The sequence below is a fragment of the Neopelma chrysocephalum genome, unplaced genomic scaffold (assembly GCF_003984885.1).
Source record: "Neopelma chrysocephalum unplaced genomic scaffold, ASM398488v2 Primary Assembly neopelma1_91, whole genome shotgun sequence".
NCBI lineage: Eukaryota > Metazoa > Chordata > Aves > Passeriformes > Pipridae > Neopelma > Neopelma chrysocephalum.
Window position 1 is genome coordinate 4613226 of NW_020897753.1, and position 20956 is coordinate 4634181.

The window sequence follows — 20956 nt, forward strand, 5'->3', positions numbered from 1 at the left end:
AGGAATAAAGCTGGGAGAAAGCGTCGCGTTCCAACATTTCAGCTGCTTCGGTGCCAAGGGTTAGACCAAACTTTAACCTCCATCGGCAGTTTGATCTAATGGTGTGGTTCTGCAGCTGATTTAAATCAGCGCTGCACTGGTTTGCTCTTCGCCCTGCAGCTGCGTGCTCTGCTGTGCTGCTGCTGCTGCTGCTCACCTCTCCCTTCACTCCCCCTGAGCAGTTTGCTAAACCAGCAGAAAAAGGGCTCTGCAAAAGGTAGCAAATGGTTTTGTTTTTTTTTTTAATCTGCTGGCTTAGAGAGCTGGATGGGTGAGGTCATCAGGGTGGCAGTGCCAGCCCAGGGGTGGAAGCACCTCTTGCGTGGACGGGTGTGATTCCATGAGACAGGGGGGAGCCACCCTGACAGCTCACCGCTGCCGGGAGAAGTGTTCCCAAAAGTGGTGTTGGTGCCAATCCTGTGGATGGTGGACTTGACCGGCCTGAGGAGTCTCAGCTTTCCACATGGAGATTACCAGAGGGATTCCCATCCTGGTCCGTGGTGATTTACCCAAGATTACAAAGACAGACCTGAAATCCCAAACTAACAGCAGAGGAACAAACCCTCGTTCCTTTCTGTAGTTTAGATCAAAGTTTTGTTTTGATTAACAGAAGCTAAAAAGTAACTCCATGCACCTTAGAATAAAGGTACTTGGAAAGTAACATCCTGGACTAAGATCTTCTCTTTTTTTTTTTTTTTCCCCAAGCACCTTTTGTTCGGGTTAAGGTACAACAGAAAACCACAAAACGGAGTCTTTTCAGGCGGTGGGAAGGGCTGCAGTTCTCCTGAACTTCCACTGGGCTCCTCTGCTGTTACAGTCAACACAAGTGCCAATTAAACGCTTCCTAGTCTGAACCGAGCTGGTTTCCAGTCGAGATTCCAGCCCCTGGACTCGGTATTGTTTCTGTCCAGGAGTCTGTACTACCAAAACTGATAGGTGTCACGGGGGTTATTCTGCTCTTAGTACTATTCTGAATTTTTAAAAAATCCTGAAATATTAAAAATACCTTGAGAAGAAAAGGTGTTTGTAAGATACTGGAAATCCTATTATGTGGCACCATTCTGTTTTCCAGGCTGTCCAGATGATGGGTTATGGATGATATTGAAGCTCAGAATTGTACAATGACTATTGTGTTAGACTTATACAATGAATACAGGGCCCCGTGGTTGAAGCAGGTTTCTTTTCCTATTAATGTTTATTTTCTGTCTAAGTGAAACAAGACCTCAGTTTTTATATATTCTCTCTAGATAAATATTTCTCTAGTTTTTCAAGTGCTCATGAAAAATGTGACAAGATGTCCACCGAGGTCACAAATGTAAGCATAAATAGCTGCAATTTAACATCAGTAGTTAGCAAACAAGATACCCTCGAGGTAAAGAGGCTGATAAAAAGAGGGCAGCGATGCATTAAAGATGCATTATTTGGGGGTCTACGGATATAATTTAGGCTTCACAACAAGGTCAGACTGATTTAATTCTCTCTGCAAAGGTCAGTCCAAGGCCTGGCTGTACTAACCCCTGTGCTCTCCATCTGTCTGCACTCCGAGCCAGACACTTTCAATAGGTGATTGTGTGTTCATGACTGGATGAGAACACATTGAAATTACCTCCAGGTCCAGGCCTCCGAAAGCGTTCGCTGGGAGCCACCGCTGACCCCGGAGTGGCTGGTACCTACGGAACTTTGCACTCGGCTGCAGCTTTGAAGTGTGGAGGAGAACATCTGATATTGGTGTTTCCCTAATGCTGTAAGTGCCTCCCGAGCGTTCAGCTCCGTAAATGCGTCACTGTAGTGTCATAAACTCTTTATGCAGGTTTATTCTATGACCCTTGAAACATGAATTTTTTTTTTCCAGCGCCGGCAAAAGTATAATAAAGGGAAAAAAAACCCCAAACCTTTGCAGTATTCACTTTCTCCAAAATGAGGAAAAATGAAGAAACTGGTGTTTGTGGACATCTTTATTTGATAGTCTGGGGTTTTTTAAAAAAAATCTTCTTCCATCAGCAAGGGATTCTTTAAAAATAATTGACAGGACAAAATAAATATGCAAGGTGCTGGTATCTGTTAGTCATTTTCTTGCTGCTTTTTTTTTTTTTCACTTGATGCTAAACGTTTCTGAATTCTCTTTTCATTTTAAGTAGGAAAGGGGTTTATTAATCTGAATGGAACAACTAGAGAAAATGAGGCCAGTGAATGCTTTGAGCTTTCAATAAATATTTAGCTCACTGAAATAGCCACACACAGCAAACAGCATCTGCCTTCATGAAATAAGACATAAGACTAGTGGAAGGTACACTTAATTTTAAAAAGAGTAAGAGACCTAATTTTTACCTGTATTGGACTAGAAAGAGGAGGTTATGAACTGATACTGTTTTCATTTTAGGTTGAAGCATGAGGGTAAAATGATATAAAATGGCATGAAATAACTGACAGACTATGCTAAAACCCAAACAAAACAAGGTTCCACACAGTGCTCTTTCTCTTTGAGACACTCTAAGCCTTCCTTAGGTACAGCACTTATATACATCTGGTTTCAGTAATTATTTTACATTCATACAGTAAACAATTTCAAAAGGAGAAAAAAAGGGGTGAATCTGGTCGTCAAAATTCAAATCAAGGGATTCAGAGCTTAGGATGCAACTCTCCTCAGAGTATCTCGTCCTGTGTTGCTCAAGCCCACCTACTGTAAAGTCACCCAGAAAGAGAACTTCAAGAACAATAATATAGATCATAAAAAAGTAAATTTAAGACAGATTTTCAGATTTCTGCCTGTGTTCCTCAGGTTAAATAATGCCCCTGGTAAACAAATTGTGATCTTACAATGATAAAGAGCTTTTGTTCCAGGTATCTTATGAAATCGGTGCTTGTGTGTGATGGGTGCTGATGAATCAGAGATTCATCATTTGGCTCTTGGGGCTGTTTCAGCGGCCCTATTTTCTAAATTTGAAGAAGGCACGGAGAGAATCTGTGCAGAGATCACAAACAAACAAACAAAAAAGTGGTAAATTGTAGAATCCTTTTTCTTTTTCTTCCCCCCCCCCGAATATTTGATGCCTGATCCCACACCCCTATGCACACATTCCCATTTCCGGTGGCCAGCTCACCTTTTCACTAGGTCCAAGGGTTGTTGGAGCACCTCTGCTGTTGGAAAGGGTTCAGGGGTGCCTGGATTAGCCACAGGGAGTGGTACAAGAAGCCACCCCTTTGTGACATGAACCCACAACCTCCGTGGGTCCTGCTGTCCGAAGGAGCTGGGCTGTGAACTTGGGTTCTCTTCACAGAATGGGTATTTTTTTATAGTAGTTACTATTTGTGGTATTGTATTAGGAGTATTAAGGTATTCATTACAGCAACTGTTTGCTTTAAAATACTTTGTGGGTGAGCTTTTATTGCTCAGGAATGGTGCCAGATGGACAGTCCTGAGGGGCAAAGTCCTCACGCTATCTACAGATCACGGCACAAGCAGTGGCACATTAAGTTTTCCTCTTCTGTCTTCCTCTACCACCACCCTGATCTCAGGAGGGACAAGCTCAGGGGGAAGAGGGCCCCCCCAGAGTCTCTTGTGCCTCTCCAGAAAAACCAACCACCTATTGAGGCAGCAGTGTTGGAGACTTACTTGATGTACCTTCAAGGGGCTTTTCCCTGAGGCTGCCTGGGATTTGGCTTCTGGCACCCTCTTAAAGCATCCCAACTGGAAGTGGGGGCAATTTTTGAAGTAGTTGCTGTCTCTGGCTTTACAGATGTTTCTGACTCTGACACCTGGAGCTGTAATGTACCTTTTTGAATCAGTTTTAACCCTTCAGCTAGGGGAGGGGCACAGCTTCCTGCAGGGACTGAGCTGGTAATGTCCATCCTTGTGTCAATACTGGAAGCCATTCAAGCAGAACAAAATAACCTGTTGTGGGTGGTGGTTCCTTAATGCCAGTCCCTGTCCTTTGTTTGCATCTCACTTGGGGCTGCTTATCAGATGTCTGTTGTGGGCTGCTTTGTAACACAGAGGCGAAGCTTACACGCTTTCCATCCCAAAATCTGTCTGGCTTCTTGCTTTCCTGAAAAACTGAGCCCAGGACAGGCTGAAAAAGCTACCAGGCCTGTCAGCTCTCTGGAGATGTGCTCACCTACCCGGCTGTTTTTCCAAAAAGCCTTTGTAGGATGTGGATCTTAGGCTGGGATTGCTTAGGCTTGCAATGGAAACCCTGGCTAACCCTTAATAGGACAAGATCAACAACTTCCACCCTAGGGTGGTGTTCTGCTCTGGCAACTTCTTTGTGGGGGAAGGACCACTTGAAGTGCAGCGCTGCTTCTTGTGCTTTGCTTATGTCCTGCACACTTGAAAGCAGAAAGAAAATCCACGAGTCTGAATGTCCTCCTCATAGTAGGGAGTTTTGATCTGGCCTCACGTTGTACTCTCAGGGACCGCAGGAGTTTAAGGTTCAGGCTCACCTTGTCTCCCACCACACGTTTTTGCCCTTTGAAACAGAAAAATCTCGTGCCACAGAAACGGGTGGCTGCTTTTTGATCGTGCACTCGTCGCCTTTTTTCATGTGTGAGGTGTGAGACGCGACGTGCTCTGTCAAGCCACTGTATTCAAACTTCCCCTACTATATTTCATTCTTATTAGAGACGGAGGACAGGTGATTTGAATCTTAATCCTGCGGGGTGATGTGTGTGTGAGGTGTAGAACACCTGGGCGTGTTCTCTGGTGCAGCTATTGCAAGGAGCTCACACGCTTTGCATATCAATCTCGAGGAGGTTTGCTGTGCCCAGCTCTACTAGGGGCATTGGTGGAAATTAAAATATGAGGGGATGCAGGCCGCTTCATGCCACTGTATTTCCCTCTCCTATTGTCAAGTTTTCGATTCCTCTTTTCCCTTACTCTGTATTTATACTCCTGCCAAGTTCCAGGGGAGCAGAAAAGCTGCTCCTCGTATTGTTATTAAGTGATGCTTTCGACAAGTCGGTCTTTCAGAGAGCAGAAAGCATCAGGCAGGCAGGTGAAGACAATTTCTGCACTGCAGAGTTACTCTCTCACATGTGCTTGTCCTGCGGGATGGAATTTAACAACTCACAGCTCTCCCGCTCCTTGCGAAACTCACTCCAAGCCAAGATCTTCTAGTTCTCATCCTTCACGTGCCTGAACCAGGCCATTTGTTTGAATGGCTCCCTGGTTCCAGAAGCTCTCTCCCCTCTGATCCACAGCTGGTAGGAGCAGTGTTTGGGGCAGGATAGTCCCAATCTGCTGTTAGGCAAGAAACGGAACAAACAGGTTAAAGAAAGACTGCGTTCCCAGGTGGATAAAGCTGAAGGAGAGCAAAGAAATCACCCCAGAAAAGAAATCGCCCTGGCTAAGCAGAAAAGAAACAAAAAAAAAAAGATGTTATGTTGTTCTTTCTGCTGTAGTGTTTGTGTGGTGAGCTGAGTCTTGGGGAGCAGCAGCTGCCAGCACGGACGGTTTCCCTAAGTGCTCCCAGGGAGCCCTGCTCCCGGCACAGAGCAGGGCCTTTCTCCTGGGACAGGCAGAGGCCTCCCCGTGCTCTGAGCTGGGTTCATGGCCTTGCCCCCACAGCTCTCGGGAAGGTCACTGCGTCTGCAGGCACTGGAGGAATGTGCTTTTGGCGCTGGCTGAGCTCCACACCAGAGGAAGCAGTTCCATGCGCTTCCTCGGGTTCTCCCTGCAAAAAAAGGGGGCAGGGGCAGAGAGAGAGGACAAAGATTAATTTCTCTAGCAATGGACACAAGTGATGCAAAACGCTGCATAAAAGCTGAGTAACACAAACCCTTCCCTCCTCCCCTCCCACGCAGAGAACCAGAACAAGTTGTATATGTTGCTTTACCTGTATTTGGATGTCTCAAGGCGTGCACAGATCTCAGGGTATCTCTGTATCAGGGACAGCTTCCACAGCATCACGTGGGCAGGAGGGTCAAACTTTTAATCCCTGAAACTAGAAAGGACATCTCGTTTAATAGGGGGAGGAAAAAAATACCTCGGGACATTTGCAGAGAGTTAAAAGAAACAGCGTGTAACAGTGTGGACAAAATCCTGACCTGAAGCACGAGGAACTGAACCAACGCCTTTGGTACAGCTACTATGAGTTTATAGTGTTCTGGAGTGTTGTTTATGTTACTATAAAAAAAGGTGAGAAAATATATTCAGTTACTTTCTGTTTCTCCCCATTGAGCAGATGGCAATTCATAGCTCAAACTGTTTCTTAAGCCATTTCACATTTTACTAATAAGTACAATATGCTTTTCAACAACGAGCCGCGCTCAGGCACTTCTGCAGAGGTTACATTGGTTGCTCAGGTAGCTCAGGAAGCAAAGACTTTATGAATCCTGTTGCATTATGAGGTCGGATATTTTCCGGTTACATTCTCACGTGGTGGAAAACACGAGCTGAAACCTCTCCCACCTCTTGTTTCAAATTATTTCTAATTTTGCAGGCCACAAATAATGCAGTGTGCTTAGCTGAACCGCCTCGGTTTGAGATCGTTTCCACCAGCAGTGTTCCTGGTAGAACAAACCACACTTTTTAAGGAGCTGAATATTCTTTATGTTTTAAGTGTCTAATAATATGTGGAGATGGCCATTGGGAAAAGCAAAGGAACGTTCGGCAGTTCTATTTCAGGAAGTTTTAGTGCTTTAGAATGAAAACTGTTAATATTGCACACATTGGAAAATTCTCACCATTGCATTCGTGGTTTTCTCAAAACCTGTTAAATTATATGAGTGCAGAAATAAGGAAGAGTGGGTTTTATTATTAATTGACACTCATTTTTAGCTGGCGTGTGGTGGCAGGTCCTCCAAACAAACCCGAGGCACAGATTAGAGCTGAAAGTTTTGGAAATGTTCTAAATCTTTGTAGCATTGCAGAGAGGAAGTGTAATATTAAACTGACAAATTGAATATATTTTTTTTTCAATGTAATTCACAGTTTCTTCCTATTATTTTTTACTACCCGTGGAGATAAAGCAAAACAAATTCCTCAAAACAGAGAGAAATATATTTCCAGATACCTTTTCCCATTAAGTAATATATCTCTCTCATACATATGTACTGTCAAATATCTCCCCGTTCCTTTTCCACACCGTGTCTACAGCCAGAAGTGTTGGCTATGCAAATATTGCAGAACCGACTCTTAACATATGTGCTGTGTGCCTGGCTACAGATACACGGGAAACTCTAGGTAATAATTAGAGTCTGCATAAATTATCTTGCAATTATAATTTTACATAATCGGTTATGTAATCTCGAGGCTGGTATGCGGTGAGAAACTGTGGTTGCGTCAGAATTCTTCGGAGGAAAAATAAAATTATTGATCGCAAGGGCACGTCCTGGCGAGGAGGGAGCGCAGAGGGATGTTGCAGCACGGAGGAGCTCGGCGGTAAAAGCCACGCTGGCTCTCGCTAAAGCGGGAATCGCCCTCCTGGAGCGAGCCAGGAGCATCCTGGAGGCTCCGGGAGCACGGCGGGTGGGAGCGGAAAAAGGGGGACAAGAAAACGGAGCATAAGTGGGAAGGTGACAAAGTGGCGAGCGCTGATTTATTGCAGGAGGCTCCGCTCGTTCCCAGCTATGGAAAGGCTCCCGGAGAGGAGCGGGACGCGGGGCGGGCTCGGGTGCGCTGCGAGCCGCTGGTGGAGCCGAGCCGACCCCGTCCGCCCCTTCCCTCCGCGGCACCGCACCGGGGGCTGCAACAGCCCCCACCGGAGCCGCTGCCACCGCCCGAACCGGGGCCGTGGGGGGGGGACCCGCCGAAAAAAATAAAATAACCCAGGCACGCAAGGGAAAACAACGGAGCGAGCCGTAAACATACAAATAAACTGCGAAGTGAATCGGATGAAATCGCCAGGCGTTCCCTCCCGGTAAAACAGCAAGCTTTGTAATTTCCAGGTGTTGGGGAAAGCCGTTGTCTTATAGTTTGTAAATCCCTGCTGGTGGGAGGGAGGGGGAGAATCTTTGGAGGTGAATGAAATATCAAATCACGAGGCTCTATGTAGATTTATGATTGCATAAGAGGCTCAGTCATTTCCATATATTGAAATGTGCTGTCCTTTCCACGACTGCCCAGCCCTTGGAGGGAGAGAGACGCTCGATTCCGCCTTGATCAATGCTGACTGCGAAGCAAGGAGGAGGAGAAGGGGGGGACCAGGCTGGCACCAGATGGAGCAGGGTCTAGGGAAAGGTCAAGGTTAGCTCAGGCTGCTATTGAATCGGTTGCAGCCTCACAGATAGATCTCTGCCTCCGAGGCACCCACTGGGGCTTCTCAGAATCAAATCTAATAGAAAAGGCAGTCACAGAATGAAATCGCTTCATCTGAATGCTAAAATTGTTATTAGGCTACATTAGAGAGATACCGGGCACATGATTACCAAAAAAGGAAGCATGCCTTGCAGTTTGTGACTGAAATAAAAGCTGTGAATACGTTGATACCATCGGCGATGTGCAAGGATAATGGATAACAGGAGAGAGGGGCAGGGAGGGATGTGTGTGTGTAAGGAACAGATTAACATATTGATGCGGGCGTGTGTATCTGTATAAAATTATCTCTATCGGTGTCGGGGTGTGTTTGTACGTGCGCAGAGAGCAGCACTCGGCTTCCTGCGAATCCTGCAGCACTCCGAGGGCGTTTGTCAATGGATTTGGACCGCAGCTACGGACCAAGAAGTGGGAGCTAACCCGGAGGAGAGGTTTGTTGGTGGGTCCTCACAGGACTCCACCTGCAGCCACCTCCGGTTTGTGTTGCAGTGGTTGCCGTCCCTGTGATTTTTGATTTGAGGTTCTCGTGGAGGGCTCAGACGTGGCTCAAGGCTGCCCTTTCTTGGTCATCCCAGGCAAAACTCTGTGAGGAAATGTTATGAGTGGGTGTGCAGACACCCCGCATCCTGGACACAGGAGCATGACGTAGGCACACACATACGTGTTCGGAGCAGCGATGCTGTCAGCTGGATTTCAGAGGCCAAAGTGGAGCTCTTCCCTGTTACCATCTCCTCCACTCTTTAACCTACAGCACAGCCATATCTTAAAGAAGGGTTTAGTCTTGTAAAATAAGTGCTGGCTACACTAGATTAAACATGATGACTGCACTCTAAGGGTTAATAAATTTAGAATTAACAGATCATCCCAGCTTGATACAGCTACTATAGATGATTTAATATGCAGCCTAAGCAGGTTGACAGTCAGCTCACAGATGCAGATAAGATCAAACAGTCTCTTGATTCAATAGATTGAATGGTTGTACTGAGTGTCTGGAAGGTGAGTGACAGTATGTATATGGCAGGGGTTCTGGTAAAGAAGGGCTTCGATTCCCCACTGCTGTGCACTGCACTGGTTTTCCTTTTCTAGCAGTCAACCTTTTTCAGCAATCAAACCCGGAGTTAACATGAAGAAAAAAAGTGTCTCAAATATAGTTCAGGAGAGTTATTTGAAGTTTTCAGTAATGAAAAGCTGTGTGCTTTAATAGTAATCACTATTATTACTGCCACTAGTCTGCACTTCAGATTCCTTCTCTGCAGACAAGGCCATTGCCACCCACTTCATCCCACAGGGAGTCTCACCTGTCCATGGGCTCTGTCTGTCTGTCCACGCTAGTCCCCTTCCCTGGCAGACCTAAACCCACAGGAAGAAGGTATTTTGGAGGCCAGACAGGGACCTTGCCCCAGACAGCCCCCAGGACTTGAGTGCAACCTTACCCTAATGTCATCCACTGCCCAGAGGCTTCAGCTGTAGGATGTGGAGTGACAAAAATTATTCCCCTGCTTTTTTTTCTCAGCTCTTTTGCTTTTCAGGCTTAAAAGTTAATGTCTGTAGTAACTCTTCTGTGGTTTATGTTTTCCTTCTTGCTCCCCTGTCCTATATAAATGGGAACGTAAAACAGTCCTCGCGGAGGCTGGTGAGCAATGGGATGACAGAGTGGTCTCTAACAATTTTTATTATTTGATCAAGAGTAAAAGCTCCACCTGAACCATTAGATTTTACAATATGAATACATTTCCAGGCAATTTTAAAAACTCATGTATTCAATAGACCGTCACAGGTCTGAATTGTGTCTTATTGTGTTATATGGGGCCACCACTATGCTGGAAGGGTATTTGTGATAAAGATACTGCACATCTGAACACTTGTAAGCTGGCTGTATTGTTTACTTTGGTGGGTTTTTAAAAACATTGGAAGGGTTTTGACTAATGCCCTGCAGAAGGCTGGTGTGATGAGCAGTGCTGCTTTGGATCTGCCAGCAGATCCAACCCAGAACCCATCTGAGATCGCTGCTTCTCTTGGTGCTTTGCAAAATGGTCTTGCACTCTCCTGAAAATGCTTACCTGAGACTTCCAGTTTCATTTTCATTTGGAAACCAGTAGCTCCTTTTAATCCCTTGAGTTAGAAAAGAGAGGGCCTGAGTGTGTGTTCTGGATATACAGATCCACATGTGAGCATCCACAGATTTTCTTGAGCAGGAGTGCAATGCTGCAGAGGGATGAGCCAGTCTTTTTCCTGCTCTGTGCCTAGAAGCAGGAGCATCACCTCTCAAGTGAGCTCATGGAGGCACGAGAATCTTCATCGTGTAATTAGAGAGAGAGGCGCTATCAAACCACCAGCGCTTCTCAGGGCGAAGGAAGAGCACTCAGATACACCCCTCGCAGAAGAAATTCCGAGGCAGAAGAGCCCACGGACACACCGAAAAAGGCCGTGTGAGCCAGCAGGGAGGACTCGGGGAACCCGAGGAGCGCTCTCCTTGCCCGGTGCCCTTCGCCGGGCCCCGCGGAGCCGGGGGGAACGGGGGGGGGGAGCTCGGGTGCGGAGGGGCCACCGCGCCCCCCGGATCCCCCCGCGGCGGCCGTGCCGCTTCCCAAGGCGGAACCAGCGAAACCAGTTATCTGGCAGCAATTTGCATATTGATGGTGCCTCCTGCCGTTCTCCCTGATTGCTTTACAGGCAGGAAAGGTAACAGGAAAATATATACCCCCCCCCTCAAAAACGGCAAAGAGGCTCCTACGTGCACGGGGGGCTCTGATGGAAGAGTAAATCCCGGTAAAGCCCCTGGCAGGAAAATTTGTTTACCAAACTGATTTTTGTCTTAGGATTTGAAGGCAGTTGTGTATTCTTTTTTTTTTTTTTTTTTTTTTTTTTTAAAGTTCTGAGGTTGAAAATGTGAGATCCCCGCTTCCGTGCACACTGCTAGAGATGAGCACTGATCACTTCCAGGAAAAATAATTAGCCTCGTCGTATTCGCTGAATGTCTGAATGTTTACATCTGAGGAGGAGGCAATCCTTGGAGAGTGGGAAAGGCATTCCATAGGCACCTTATAAAAGTACAGCATCACGGTATATATATTTTTTAGTCCCGCTCATAAGCAAATGTACAAATGCGCAGTGAATATGAAAGCTTAATTAGGTCTCAATAGAGAATAGTTTCATTTTTATTGGCTCCGAGTACAGTGGCTCCCTAAGACACACCTATCCTGGGACATTTGGCCTTCCTTGTAGGAACTGCCATGGCTGTGTCCCTGTACATCCCCAAGTGTTCAGATGCCTTCAGTTCTGGGCAGCAGGACCCTGTAACTCACCTCAGCCCCGTGCTCAGGGGCCCTTCAGGGCTGTTCAGGAGAGGATCCCAGCAGATCACGCAGTTCCAGCCACATCTAGACCAAACTTCTCCCTGTTCTCCGTGGGGAACAGCACTTACAGACTGGTGCTGTGCTATGGCCTGGATTCACCCCGTGGTTATCTATAGCACCCAAACGTCTGAGGGAGGTGTATGTCTTCACAGACAGTCCCAGAGACAGAGACATGGAGCTCTCTCTCCATGTGTTTACCTCTATTTCTCTCTCTCTAGGCACTCAGATGCTGTGAAACTAAATAGGATAGGGCAAATTAAAGTCTAAATTGTGAATACATTAATTTCAGTATGGTAATATCAAACATTGTCCATATTTCTGATTTCTGTATTTAATTTCCCTTGCTTTTTTAAATGCTGGGGAATAGTTGCTCAGCGAACAATAGCATTAGTACAATAACTCCCCCCAACCCCAGCATTCATACTTAATGCACATCAGCTTTCTATGTAATACCATACAATATACTTGCATGTTATTTTAATTGAGTGAAATCTTATTCATGCTGGTGGGAGAAGGCATTCTTTTCACTGCAGCCAGGATTCATACTGCAATGACAAAATTATATGTGCTGACAATAACAAATGGTGGCAAAACTATCCAAACTGCTCAAAGAAGTGGGCTCTTATCACAGGTTATTCACCACCACTCCTGCTCCCCCTCAGTGCCGTGTCTTTCTGTGCAGCTTTGGGTTATATAATAATTTATTCTTCCGACTACAGAGAGTTGCATTAAAATATTATTGTAAGCATTTGAACAATTAAGCTGAAATTTTGCACGGAATAAATATGGCAAAGAAGAAAACCCACAGTAAAGCTGTCCTTATTTTTAAACACAGAGAAAGATCTCTGCTATTTCAGCTGTTAATTATTTTTCATCTAGACCCTCACACAAAACACGCCGTGTTTTGCAAAGCAGGCGCGTTCCCTCTTTGCTGAAGCTAAAAGCTAAACCTAAATGTCACCTGAAATAGTCATATAAAACCAGTACAGAGAATGATGATTGCGTATGGTAAATTTCAGCTCGATGCATTCTAAGTGACTAAAAGTTGAAGCTCCAAAAAAGCAATGCAATAGGAGTTATTTACAGAAGATGTTAAAGGCACCAATCTAACAGCACACTTGAGTACAGGCTTACTTTGAGCATGTGAGTACAGCTGATGTGCCCAAAGATAAATATGTGCTTAGGAATTTCGCAGTACCCAAGGCCAAGTAGATTCCTCTGGTAGGGGATATACTGAGCAGGTTTAGAGGAGGAAAATCCTTTTTTATTGCATGTTCCTTCTCTACTGTCCCACATGCCAAGCGTGCTAGGGAGAAGGAGGGACAAGAGAACAACTAAATCTTTCCTCATCTTGTGTAGCAAAACTAATTTCTCAATGGAAATAACTTCTTTTTGATTGCTGATATTGGGTTTCTCAGATTAGTGAACTACTTTTGTTATTCTGCTTCTTAAAATTGGTTTGAGGTATCGTTGGGTTTATTTTTCAAGACAAAATGTTTGCCTTTTCCCTGCCTGCCACATCCAGAGTGGGGCTTTCCGGATTTCTTCTAAGGGAGAGTTTGATCCCTTTGGATCTAATCTTGCACAGAAGTGCACTTACCAGCTCTAGTCAGAAAATGAATTTAAAAAGCTGTTTGTGTCACTGACCCTTCTTCCTGCTGCTCATAGGCTTGGGCTTAGTGACCTGCTTAGGTACATGACTTGGGATCTCAGCAGTGACTCGAAAGGACCAACTTGTGCCATCGTGGGTTTCTGTGTGGGCAGACAGGGTAGCCCTGATGAGTGGGGGGATTTGGATGTGTGGAACATCCAAACAGCCAGGAGAATCTGGCTTCTCACAGTGCTTTGTTTGGGAATGACTTGCAGCCAATAACCCAGAGTGAGAGCCCTGTGCTGCAGCCTGGCTTGGTCAAAACTCTTCCTGAAACAGATGGAGATGCTGCTTGTGAGTTCAGGTGTCCCCGCTCGATGACTGTGTGGGAAGGTGGGCTTGGAAAGTCTGTGGGATCCAGCTTTAGGAGAGCAATCTGTTCACAACGTGTGGCTCATCTTTCTGGCCCTGGGCTTGTCTTTGCTGTTAGGGTCAAGGAAAATCTCAAGTCTGCCTGTAAACCAATTATGCACTCTTTGCCTAGCGTGATAAAAACCACCTTTGAGAATTTTAAAACTAGTGAAAAGAGGGGAGCATTTCTCAGCAAAATCCTTTGTAACACAAAGCAATATTCAAACTCAGGCTCAATATTCAAAGTCTAATGGCTCATCCCTTTCTAAGTGATGCCAATGCACAGGTGGCACTCATCTCCATGCATTTTTTGGGGGAAGATAAAGCCCGAGAAGATTAAAAGATTCCAAGAAACTGTTAGCAAAGATATTTATTTATGTTCTCTTTATCTTACACATTTAGGACCCTCTTTGTAGATAATTTTAAGTGCCATTTCTTGTTCCTGGTCCCCTATCAGTGTATAGGTAAAGACAGGTGGGTCGGGGTGGCAGGTGTGCCCCATGAAATCCTCAGGGGAGCTGTAGCTTTACCTTGGGTACCTACACACATGCCATTCAGTGTGGAGCTTCAGAACAGCTAGAAGTACCAAATTCATACCCTAGATGTCAGTAAAAGAAAAAAACATTAAAACCCATTAAAAATCGTTTTATAAAAGTCTGTGAATCAAGCAGTTGGTTAGCCAATTATTCATAAGATAATTCCCTATATGGACTGACAGTCGGAGTCCCAAGTTTCAGCTCAATCAATTTCACACAGCCCAAGTTATAACCTCTTCAAGATGGGGATTGTAACAGGAGCGCTGACAGACCGTAACTACTGTGCCTCTTTAGTAGTGAAAGCTCAACTACCTCACTCGTGCAGTGGCTGCCATAATTAAGACTGTATGGATTTGCATTATAGGTCAAGTTCTGGGAGGTTTTAAACGCACATAGTTTAACTCACGTTGGCTTGAAGCTTAGGGCAGAAACAGGAGCATGCTGTATGTTTACTTATAAAAAGATATATAAATACCAAACCTACAAAATGACAAATAGCTAAGTCCTAGGGCAGTGCAAACTAAAACCAGGTTGGCTGAAATCAAACATTGGATTAAAAATGAGGTTTTATGGGCATTTAGTGCCTTCCTCTGCCTGCCCACACACAAGCAAAGCTCTCTTTGTGCTTCAAGGGAGGTTTTTTTGCCATGTCAAAGTCTGTTCCCCGAGAGCTTTGTGCCATCTATTTTACAGTCATCCCCAAAAAGCCCAGTCAAGGTTCAGGGCTCCACCATGCCAGGTGCTGTGCAAGCAGAGGCAGGCTGAAATCCCAGACCTTGCTGAAACCCAGGGAAAAAAAAGCCTCTCCAAGTTCAAGGTTTTTATTCCAGGTCCTGCCTAGGGCAAGCCGATAACAAAATCATCCTGTCACCTGGCGCTCAGATGTCTGTGATCCTGCACGGACTCGCTGCTGTTGTGCGCCGTGCTTTGCTAGTAAGAGCTTGCAAAATCAGAGTTTATTCCGAGCCTTTATTAAAAAGAGAAGGGAAAAGGAAGAAAAAAAAAAAAGGGGAGAAAAGAAGGAAAAGCAGCGCGCCCAAGTTCCTCATGCGGGAATACTAATGCACGTACTATTTCTAGAACGTGCAAGTCCCTCTGCTCATTCACGGGAGTCAGCCTGGTGTGATAAGAGTTCCACCCACGTTGCCTCCGCCCGATTGAGACTATCAAGACGGTGTCGGGAAGCACCCCGTGCGATCTGCCGTTACATAACGCAGCCCAGCTCCCGAGAACTGGCACAATTCTGGAATTTGTGTTTGGTCCCAATGTTCCGTACCGAGCTGGCAAGTGAGATCCCTGCTCTGAGTGAATGACAGTTGGAGCTTCGAAGCAGGAACATTTGCCCACCAAAGTTGCTGAACTCACCCACTGCCAAGTCTGTCGCTGAAGCAGCAGATAGGCAGGGACAGCAGTACGTGGCATGGACTGTGTCACGCTCCTCCGCGCCTTCAAGGTCCCAGTCCTGTGAGGGAGGACCATGTGCCTGCCTTTGAGGTGGAGGAAGGCCACACTTCTCAGTTTTAGGTCCCTTTCTGCAGCAACCTTTTAAATATCTCACGTGCCTGAGTAGAAGGAGGATCACACTGTTTCTCAGGCAGAGAGCTGAGGCATGAGGAAAGGGACAGATGGATTTTGGCAGATTTAAATCTTAGACTAGTTTTCAGAACATCAGCGTTCTCACCTGGGCACTCTGTCCTGCTGCTGCAGGTCACTGCCACTGCCCTGGGACAGGGATGGGTGCCCACCTCTGCTCTCAGCTGCTCCAGGGCATGAGCTGGTGTCTTGGGGCTCTGGTTACATGGGACAGATTGAGGCAGGACAGGCACTTAGCTCATGAGGCAGATCTTTCCCTGGGGTTGGTTTCCCCTTGCAGGCAGCCTGAAAACCACCACAGCCCTGATTTCAGTGTGTACCTCAGAGTTTGCCCGCACGCTGCAGAGGTGTGGGGCCACGTTTCCTCCAGCTGACTTTGCTCTGGGGCTGGGAGTCCATAGCCAAAGAGCAGCTGATAACATGGCCAGGGGTGACAGCAGCTCCAACTGCTGCAGTAGGACTGCAGGGCATCCTCTGTGGCTTGGGCAAAGAACGGTTGGGGAGGAGCAGGAGGTGACACAAGTTTGCGTCAATCCTCAGAACGTGATCGCTGGGTCATCTTCTGTGCTGGCCTGGGTTTGTTTTCACCTGCTTTTCCAATCTGCCAGCGTTTCTGGGTGTCAGCAGTCAGCATTTGGGCACTTCTCACCGTGTTTACCTGCCACATGCGCTGGGTTCCTCGGCGTAACCCCACGACCTCAGTGTGTAAGAGGTGCAGGCAGGGCTAGAGATGCTCGGGGTGTCACAGAGGTGCCCTGGGGCTGGGAGCGGGGAGCAGAGGGGACGATGCAGGAGATGCGGGTTCTGGGGTGCAGTGGGGCAGTGGTGGGGTGCGCCGCCCTTGCTCCTGGGGTGCTCCCACCCCCAGCTGGCCCCGCCTTTGCCGCCGGGGCCAGCTCGGAGTCAGCTCACCCCCCTGCCCCCGGATGAATCGGAGACGGTCCCCGCGGGGCTGGCCCTGCCATCACCAGCCTCTCCGGCAGCGCTGGGGGGCATCCGAGCCCCCCTTGTCCGAGCCCAGAGCACTGGCGGGGGGTCCCGTGTCTCTGGGGAAGGGGGGGGGGTCAGCCCAGTCCTGCAGTCGGAGGCGGCCCTGGACCCTCCCCGCGCCCGGCGCTGGGGCTGAGCTGTAGCAAACTCCCTCGCAAGAGCTGTTTGTTGACCACATTCACGTTCAGAGCCCTGAAGCTAAAAGCACTTTACACCATAAAATAAAAGCACTGTCTTTTTTTCTAAAAGGTTACGTCTGGAGGCCACGCTGCTCATACTTCATACAGAAAACTACTGAAAGGGCTATGAAATCCTCTATGATTTACACTCCCTCTCAGTGCATTAGGATATAGATCTACTCGACTCTAAAAATACTGTGGAGTTTCTAACCGACGTGAATATATGTGCATTATTTCAGAAAGTCTGTTAGAAAACTTGTCAACACATTATAAAGCATAAACCAGGACTTGGCCATTAAATACAGAGATCAGAGACAGAATGTATACGGCAGGAAGTACCGAGAAAAGTCCCTCCATTCAAAAAAAAAGTCTATTAGCTAAAAGTTTACACACAATATACACCAAAAGGTTTAGAGAGAGCCCGTGGACCGCAATTACAAGGCATAAATGGAATCAGTAAGGGCTTTACAGTCCCCAGCACAGTTAACTGGGCTGCCAGAAAATAATTTTAATATTGTCATAATTTATTACCCACCGAAAGCCACATCAAGGATTGTAAATATAGTCACTTTGTGTCCACGACTGCTCGTTAAACAGCCTCGTTCCCTTCCCCTAAAAATACAATGAAATAAAAACCCACCTGCATTATTAATCTGCGGTCATGCCGTGTTAAAAATGTCTTCTTACTCCTTTTCTTTCTTGAGGTTTGTTATCTCCCTCCAATCACATGACAATGCGAAGCGCTGGGAGGGGGGGGGAGACAGGAACGAGGGGGAGCCCAGCACTATTGCGATCAAATGCTAATATTAATAATTATCCAGCCAGGATGAAATATTATTTTTAAGGCAGCGAGTTTCCATTTAATTCGAGGCATTTTTACGGTGCTGGAATTAAGGGCATGCTGATGGTAGGAACATCCTCGCTGCCATTCATGAAAGCATCTGTAAAATTAGCTCCTGACTGTAGGTTTTGAGATGCGGTCTGGGAAGTCACCTCTGGAATCTCAAACACGGCACGATAATGAAACAGATTTAGTTGTCACCAAGTGCTTAATTTGCTATGATTTTTAAAAAGAAAATCAATGAAACGATGCCTGTGACTGGGAATAAGCACAGGTAGGTGTTCTGATGCAGGTTGGCTTTAGAGAGCGTAATGAATTGTAATTCAGAGGAGTGTTAACTGCGAACCGCAGAACCTTTCAGGGGTAATAAAGTCATTACTTTTTACATTGCAGCCGCCTTCAAAAGCTTTATACGTGCCATTAGATATAAATCAACCCCCATATATATCTACATCTCCGCTACAGGCACACACGCCCGTTTCCGTGGGTTTCGCGCAGGGACATGTGCACAGCCAGCCCTGCGAGCGGCGTGAGCCCCGGAGCCGCCGCTGTTGTCACCTGCGGCGGGGTCCCCTCGCCACGTCCCGCATCTGCTCCCGCACCGCGCCCCGGCACCGCGGGGCGCATCCCCGCGCCGCTCTATAAAGGAGAGGAGCGGGGGGCTGAGCGGCGGCGGGCGGAGCCGGGGGGGTGTTCGGGGGGCCGGCTGGCGGGAAGCTGAAACCATCGCACGGCGGAGCGGCCCGGCCCGGCCCCTGACAGCTCCGCCGGTGCGCCTCGGGCTCGCCTCGCCAACAGGTCCCCGCCGAGCCCCGGCCCCCGCCCGCCCCTCGCTCCCCGGGGCGGCCGCGGCTCTGCCCGGCGAAGTGTCTCTTACGGCGGCGGGCAGCTCCTCGCTCCCCCGGGGGCTCCCGCCCGGCGCTCCGCTCCGGCTCTCCGCCGCCGTCCCGGGCGCGGTTATCCCCTCGCACTCCCTTCGCCGCCGCACTTGGCTCCGCACGCCCGATCGCCTCCGCAGCGTAATTCTACCGCAACCTGATCCCTCGCGGTGCCGGCAGCGCTCGCCTCGCTCCGGGTCCTTTCGGCGAAGTTGCAGCCGCCGCCGCCGCCGCCGCATCCTCCCAACTCCAGCCACTTCTCGGTGCCTCCCGCCGCCTCGGCTCCCCCCCTCTCCCGCCCTCCCCCGGTGCCAGCCCGCTGCCCGCGCCGCCCCGCCGCCGGCAGACCCGCGTTTCGCTTTCGCTCGGAGCCTGTGGCCGCGGGCAGGGCTCGGAGCGCCGCCGGGGCAGGGAGGGGGGCTCCGGGCTGGCGGGCGAGAGCAGCCCGCGGGGAAAGCCGCGAGGTCCCGCCGCCCTCCGCTCCCCCCTCGCCCCGCTCCTGCGGCTTCTCCTGCCGTGCCTGCCGCTTCCTCGCCCGCCAAACTCCGCTCGCTGCTCCCCCGCCCGCCTCGGGGCAAGGCCCGCCGTTCCCCGCCGAAGTTTCCCGCGGCCCGGGCCGAGCCCCCGCCATCCCCAGCTCCCCGCGGGGCCGCCGCCGCCGTCCCCCGGGGACGGGCCGCAGCTCCCGGGAGGAGGGGACTCCGCGGCTTCGAGGGGGATGCGGGGGGGGGGGCCGAGCGGGGAAGCCGGGAGCCGGATGCCCCCCCCTGCTTTTTGGGTGGTCTCCGGTCCTACCTGGCTTCCCCCAGCTCCCCCAGCTCCTCGGCACAGCCCGCGGCCAGCCTGCCCCGCAGCCCTCTCTGCCCGGCTCTGGCTTCACCGATGTGTTTGCTTTTCCAGCGGGGGTGTGCGTGCGAGAGCTGCCGCTGCCTGCCTGCCTGCTCGCTTTCTCCCGCTCCTTTTCCTCCCTTCTCTCTCCCCGTGTGCGTGTTTAATTTCCCCCCCTCGCCCCTCTCCCGGCTCCCCTCCTGCACCCGCTCCTCCGCGGCCACTCGCGGCTCCGGCCGCCGCCCCCTCCGCCCCCGGCCCCCCGGCTCCATTCGGCAGCGTGCGCCGGGCGGCCGGTGCACCCCCCCCCGCCGCGCCCCCTCCCCTCTCCCCCCTGCGATCACTGTCCATTGGCTTGTCCTGCTCTCTTTTTCATGTCCAGCCCCTGATGAGTGTCCATTGGTGTTGCCTTCGCCTTCCCTCCTCCCCTCTCCCCGGCTTGCCCTGCCCATGTTTTGTATGTCTCTGTCCATCCAGGCTCCTGACGTTCAAGTTCGCAGGGACGTCACGTCCGCACTTGAACTTGCAGCTCAGGGGGGCTTTTGCCATTTTTTTCATCTCTCTCTCTCCTTCTCTCTCTCCCTCTCTCTCTCTCCCTCTCCCTCTCTCTCTTTTTTTTCCTTGCACAAAAAAAAAAAAAAAGCCATGACTGCTATCCCACAATTCATCTTCCCTGCGCCATCTTTGTATTATTTCTAATTTATTTTGGATGTCAAAAGACATTGATGAAGATATTTTCTCTGGAGTCTCCTTCCTCTCTAACCCGTCTCTCCCGATGTGAACCGAGCGACTCACAAGCCACCGAAGCCACCAACCCACCATGTCGCGCCGCAAGCAAGGCAAACCCCAGCACTTAAGCAAACGGGAATTTTCACGTAAGTAACCCGGAGAGCAATTTATTTAATTTCCCCTTCACGGATTTAATTTTTAATTTGAGCGAGAGCAGGGAAAAAAAAATTTAAAAGTGAGAGCGAGTGAGCGAGTCGGGGGAAAAAAAAAAAAATTAACTCAGCGCCGGCTCGGCATTCGCAGCATTCCGGGTAATTTCTCCCTCTCTAATTTAATCACCTTGATGACTTTTCTTCTCTTTCTGCCCGTGCCCCTCGCCCGCCGGCGCGCACTCCGCTGCCCCGCTCCGCGCTCGCCTCCCGCTCTCCGCGCTCTTTGGCGGCAAGAGCGGCAGCTCTCGCCCCGGCACCGGGAGAGGCGCGGGCGAGGTGCGGGGCTGCCGGGGGCAGAACCGGCCGAAAGTGGGAAGAAATTCCTGCGGGAGCGGCGGGTTTGCGCGCCGGACACCCCCGGTGGCCGTGCGGGCGGGGAGCTGCGGGGCGAGCGGAGCGCGGAGCGAGTCCGGCGGCCGGAGCCCCCCGGGCTGCCGGCGGGCTCGCCCCCTCGCCCCGCGGCGCCCTCCCGGGGGGGGGGGCCGAGCCGAGCCGAGCCGGGCCGCCTCCCTTTTGTTTCCG

General features: G+C 49.3%; 1 protein-coding gene across 8 annotated transcripts in view; it reads left to right on the forward strand.

Annotated features, from left to right (window-relative positions):
- Positions 1–20956, forward strand: part of BCL11A (BCL11A, BAF complex component) — a 142207-nt gene that overhangs the window by 49634 nt on the left and 71617 nt on the right. For 2 of the 8 annotated variants that reach the window (XM_027693306.1, XM_027693302.1), the window contains exon 1: positions 19781–20368. The exons of the other annotated variants lie outside the window; for them this stretch is intronic. In XM_027693306.1, the coding sequence (XP_027549107.1) occupies positions 20314–20368 (55 nt within the window). In that variant the 5' untranslated portion in view covers positions 19781–20313. Of the gene's footprint in view, positions 1–19780; positions 20369–20956 lie in introns of those variants that run through there. 8 annotated transcript variants of the gene reach the window in all.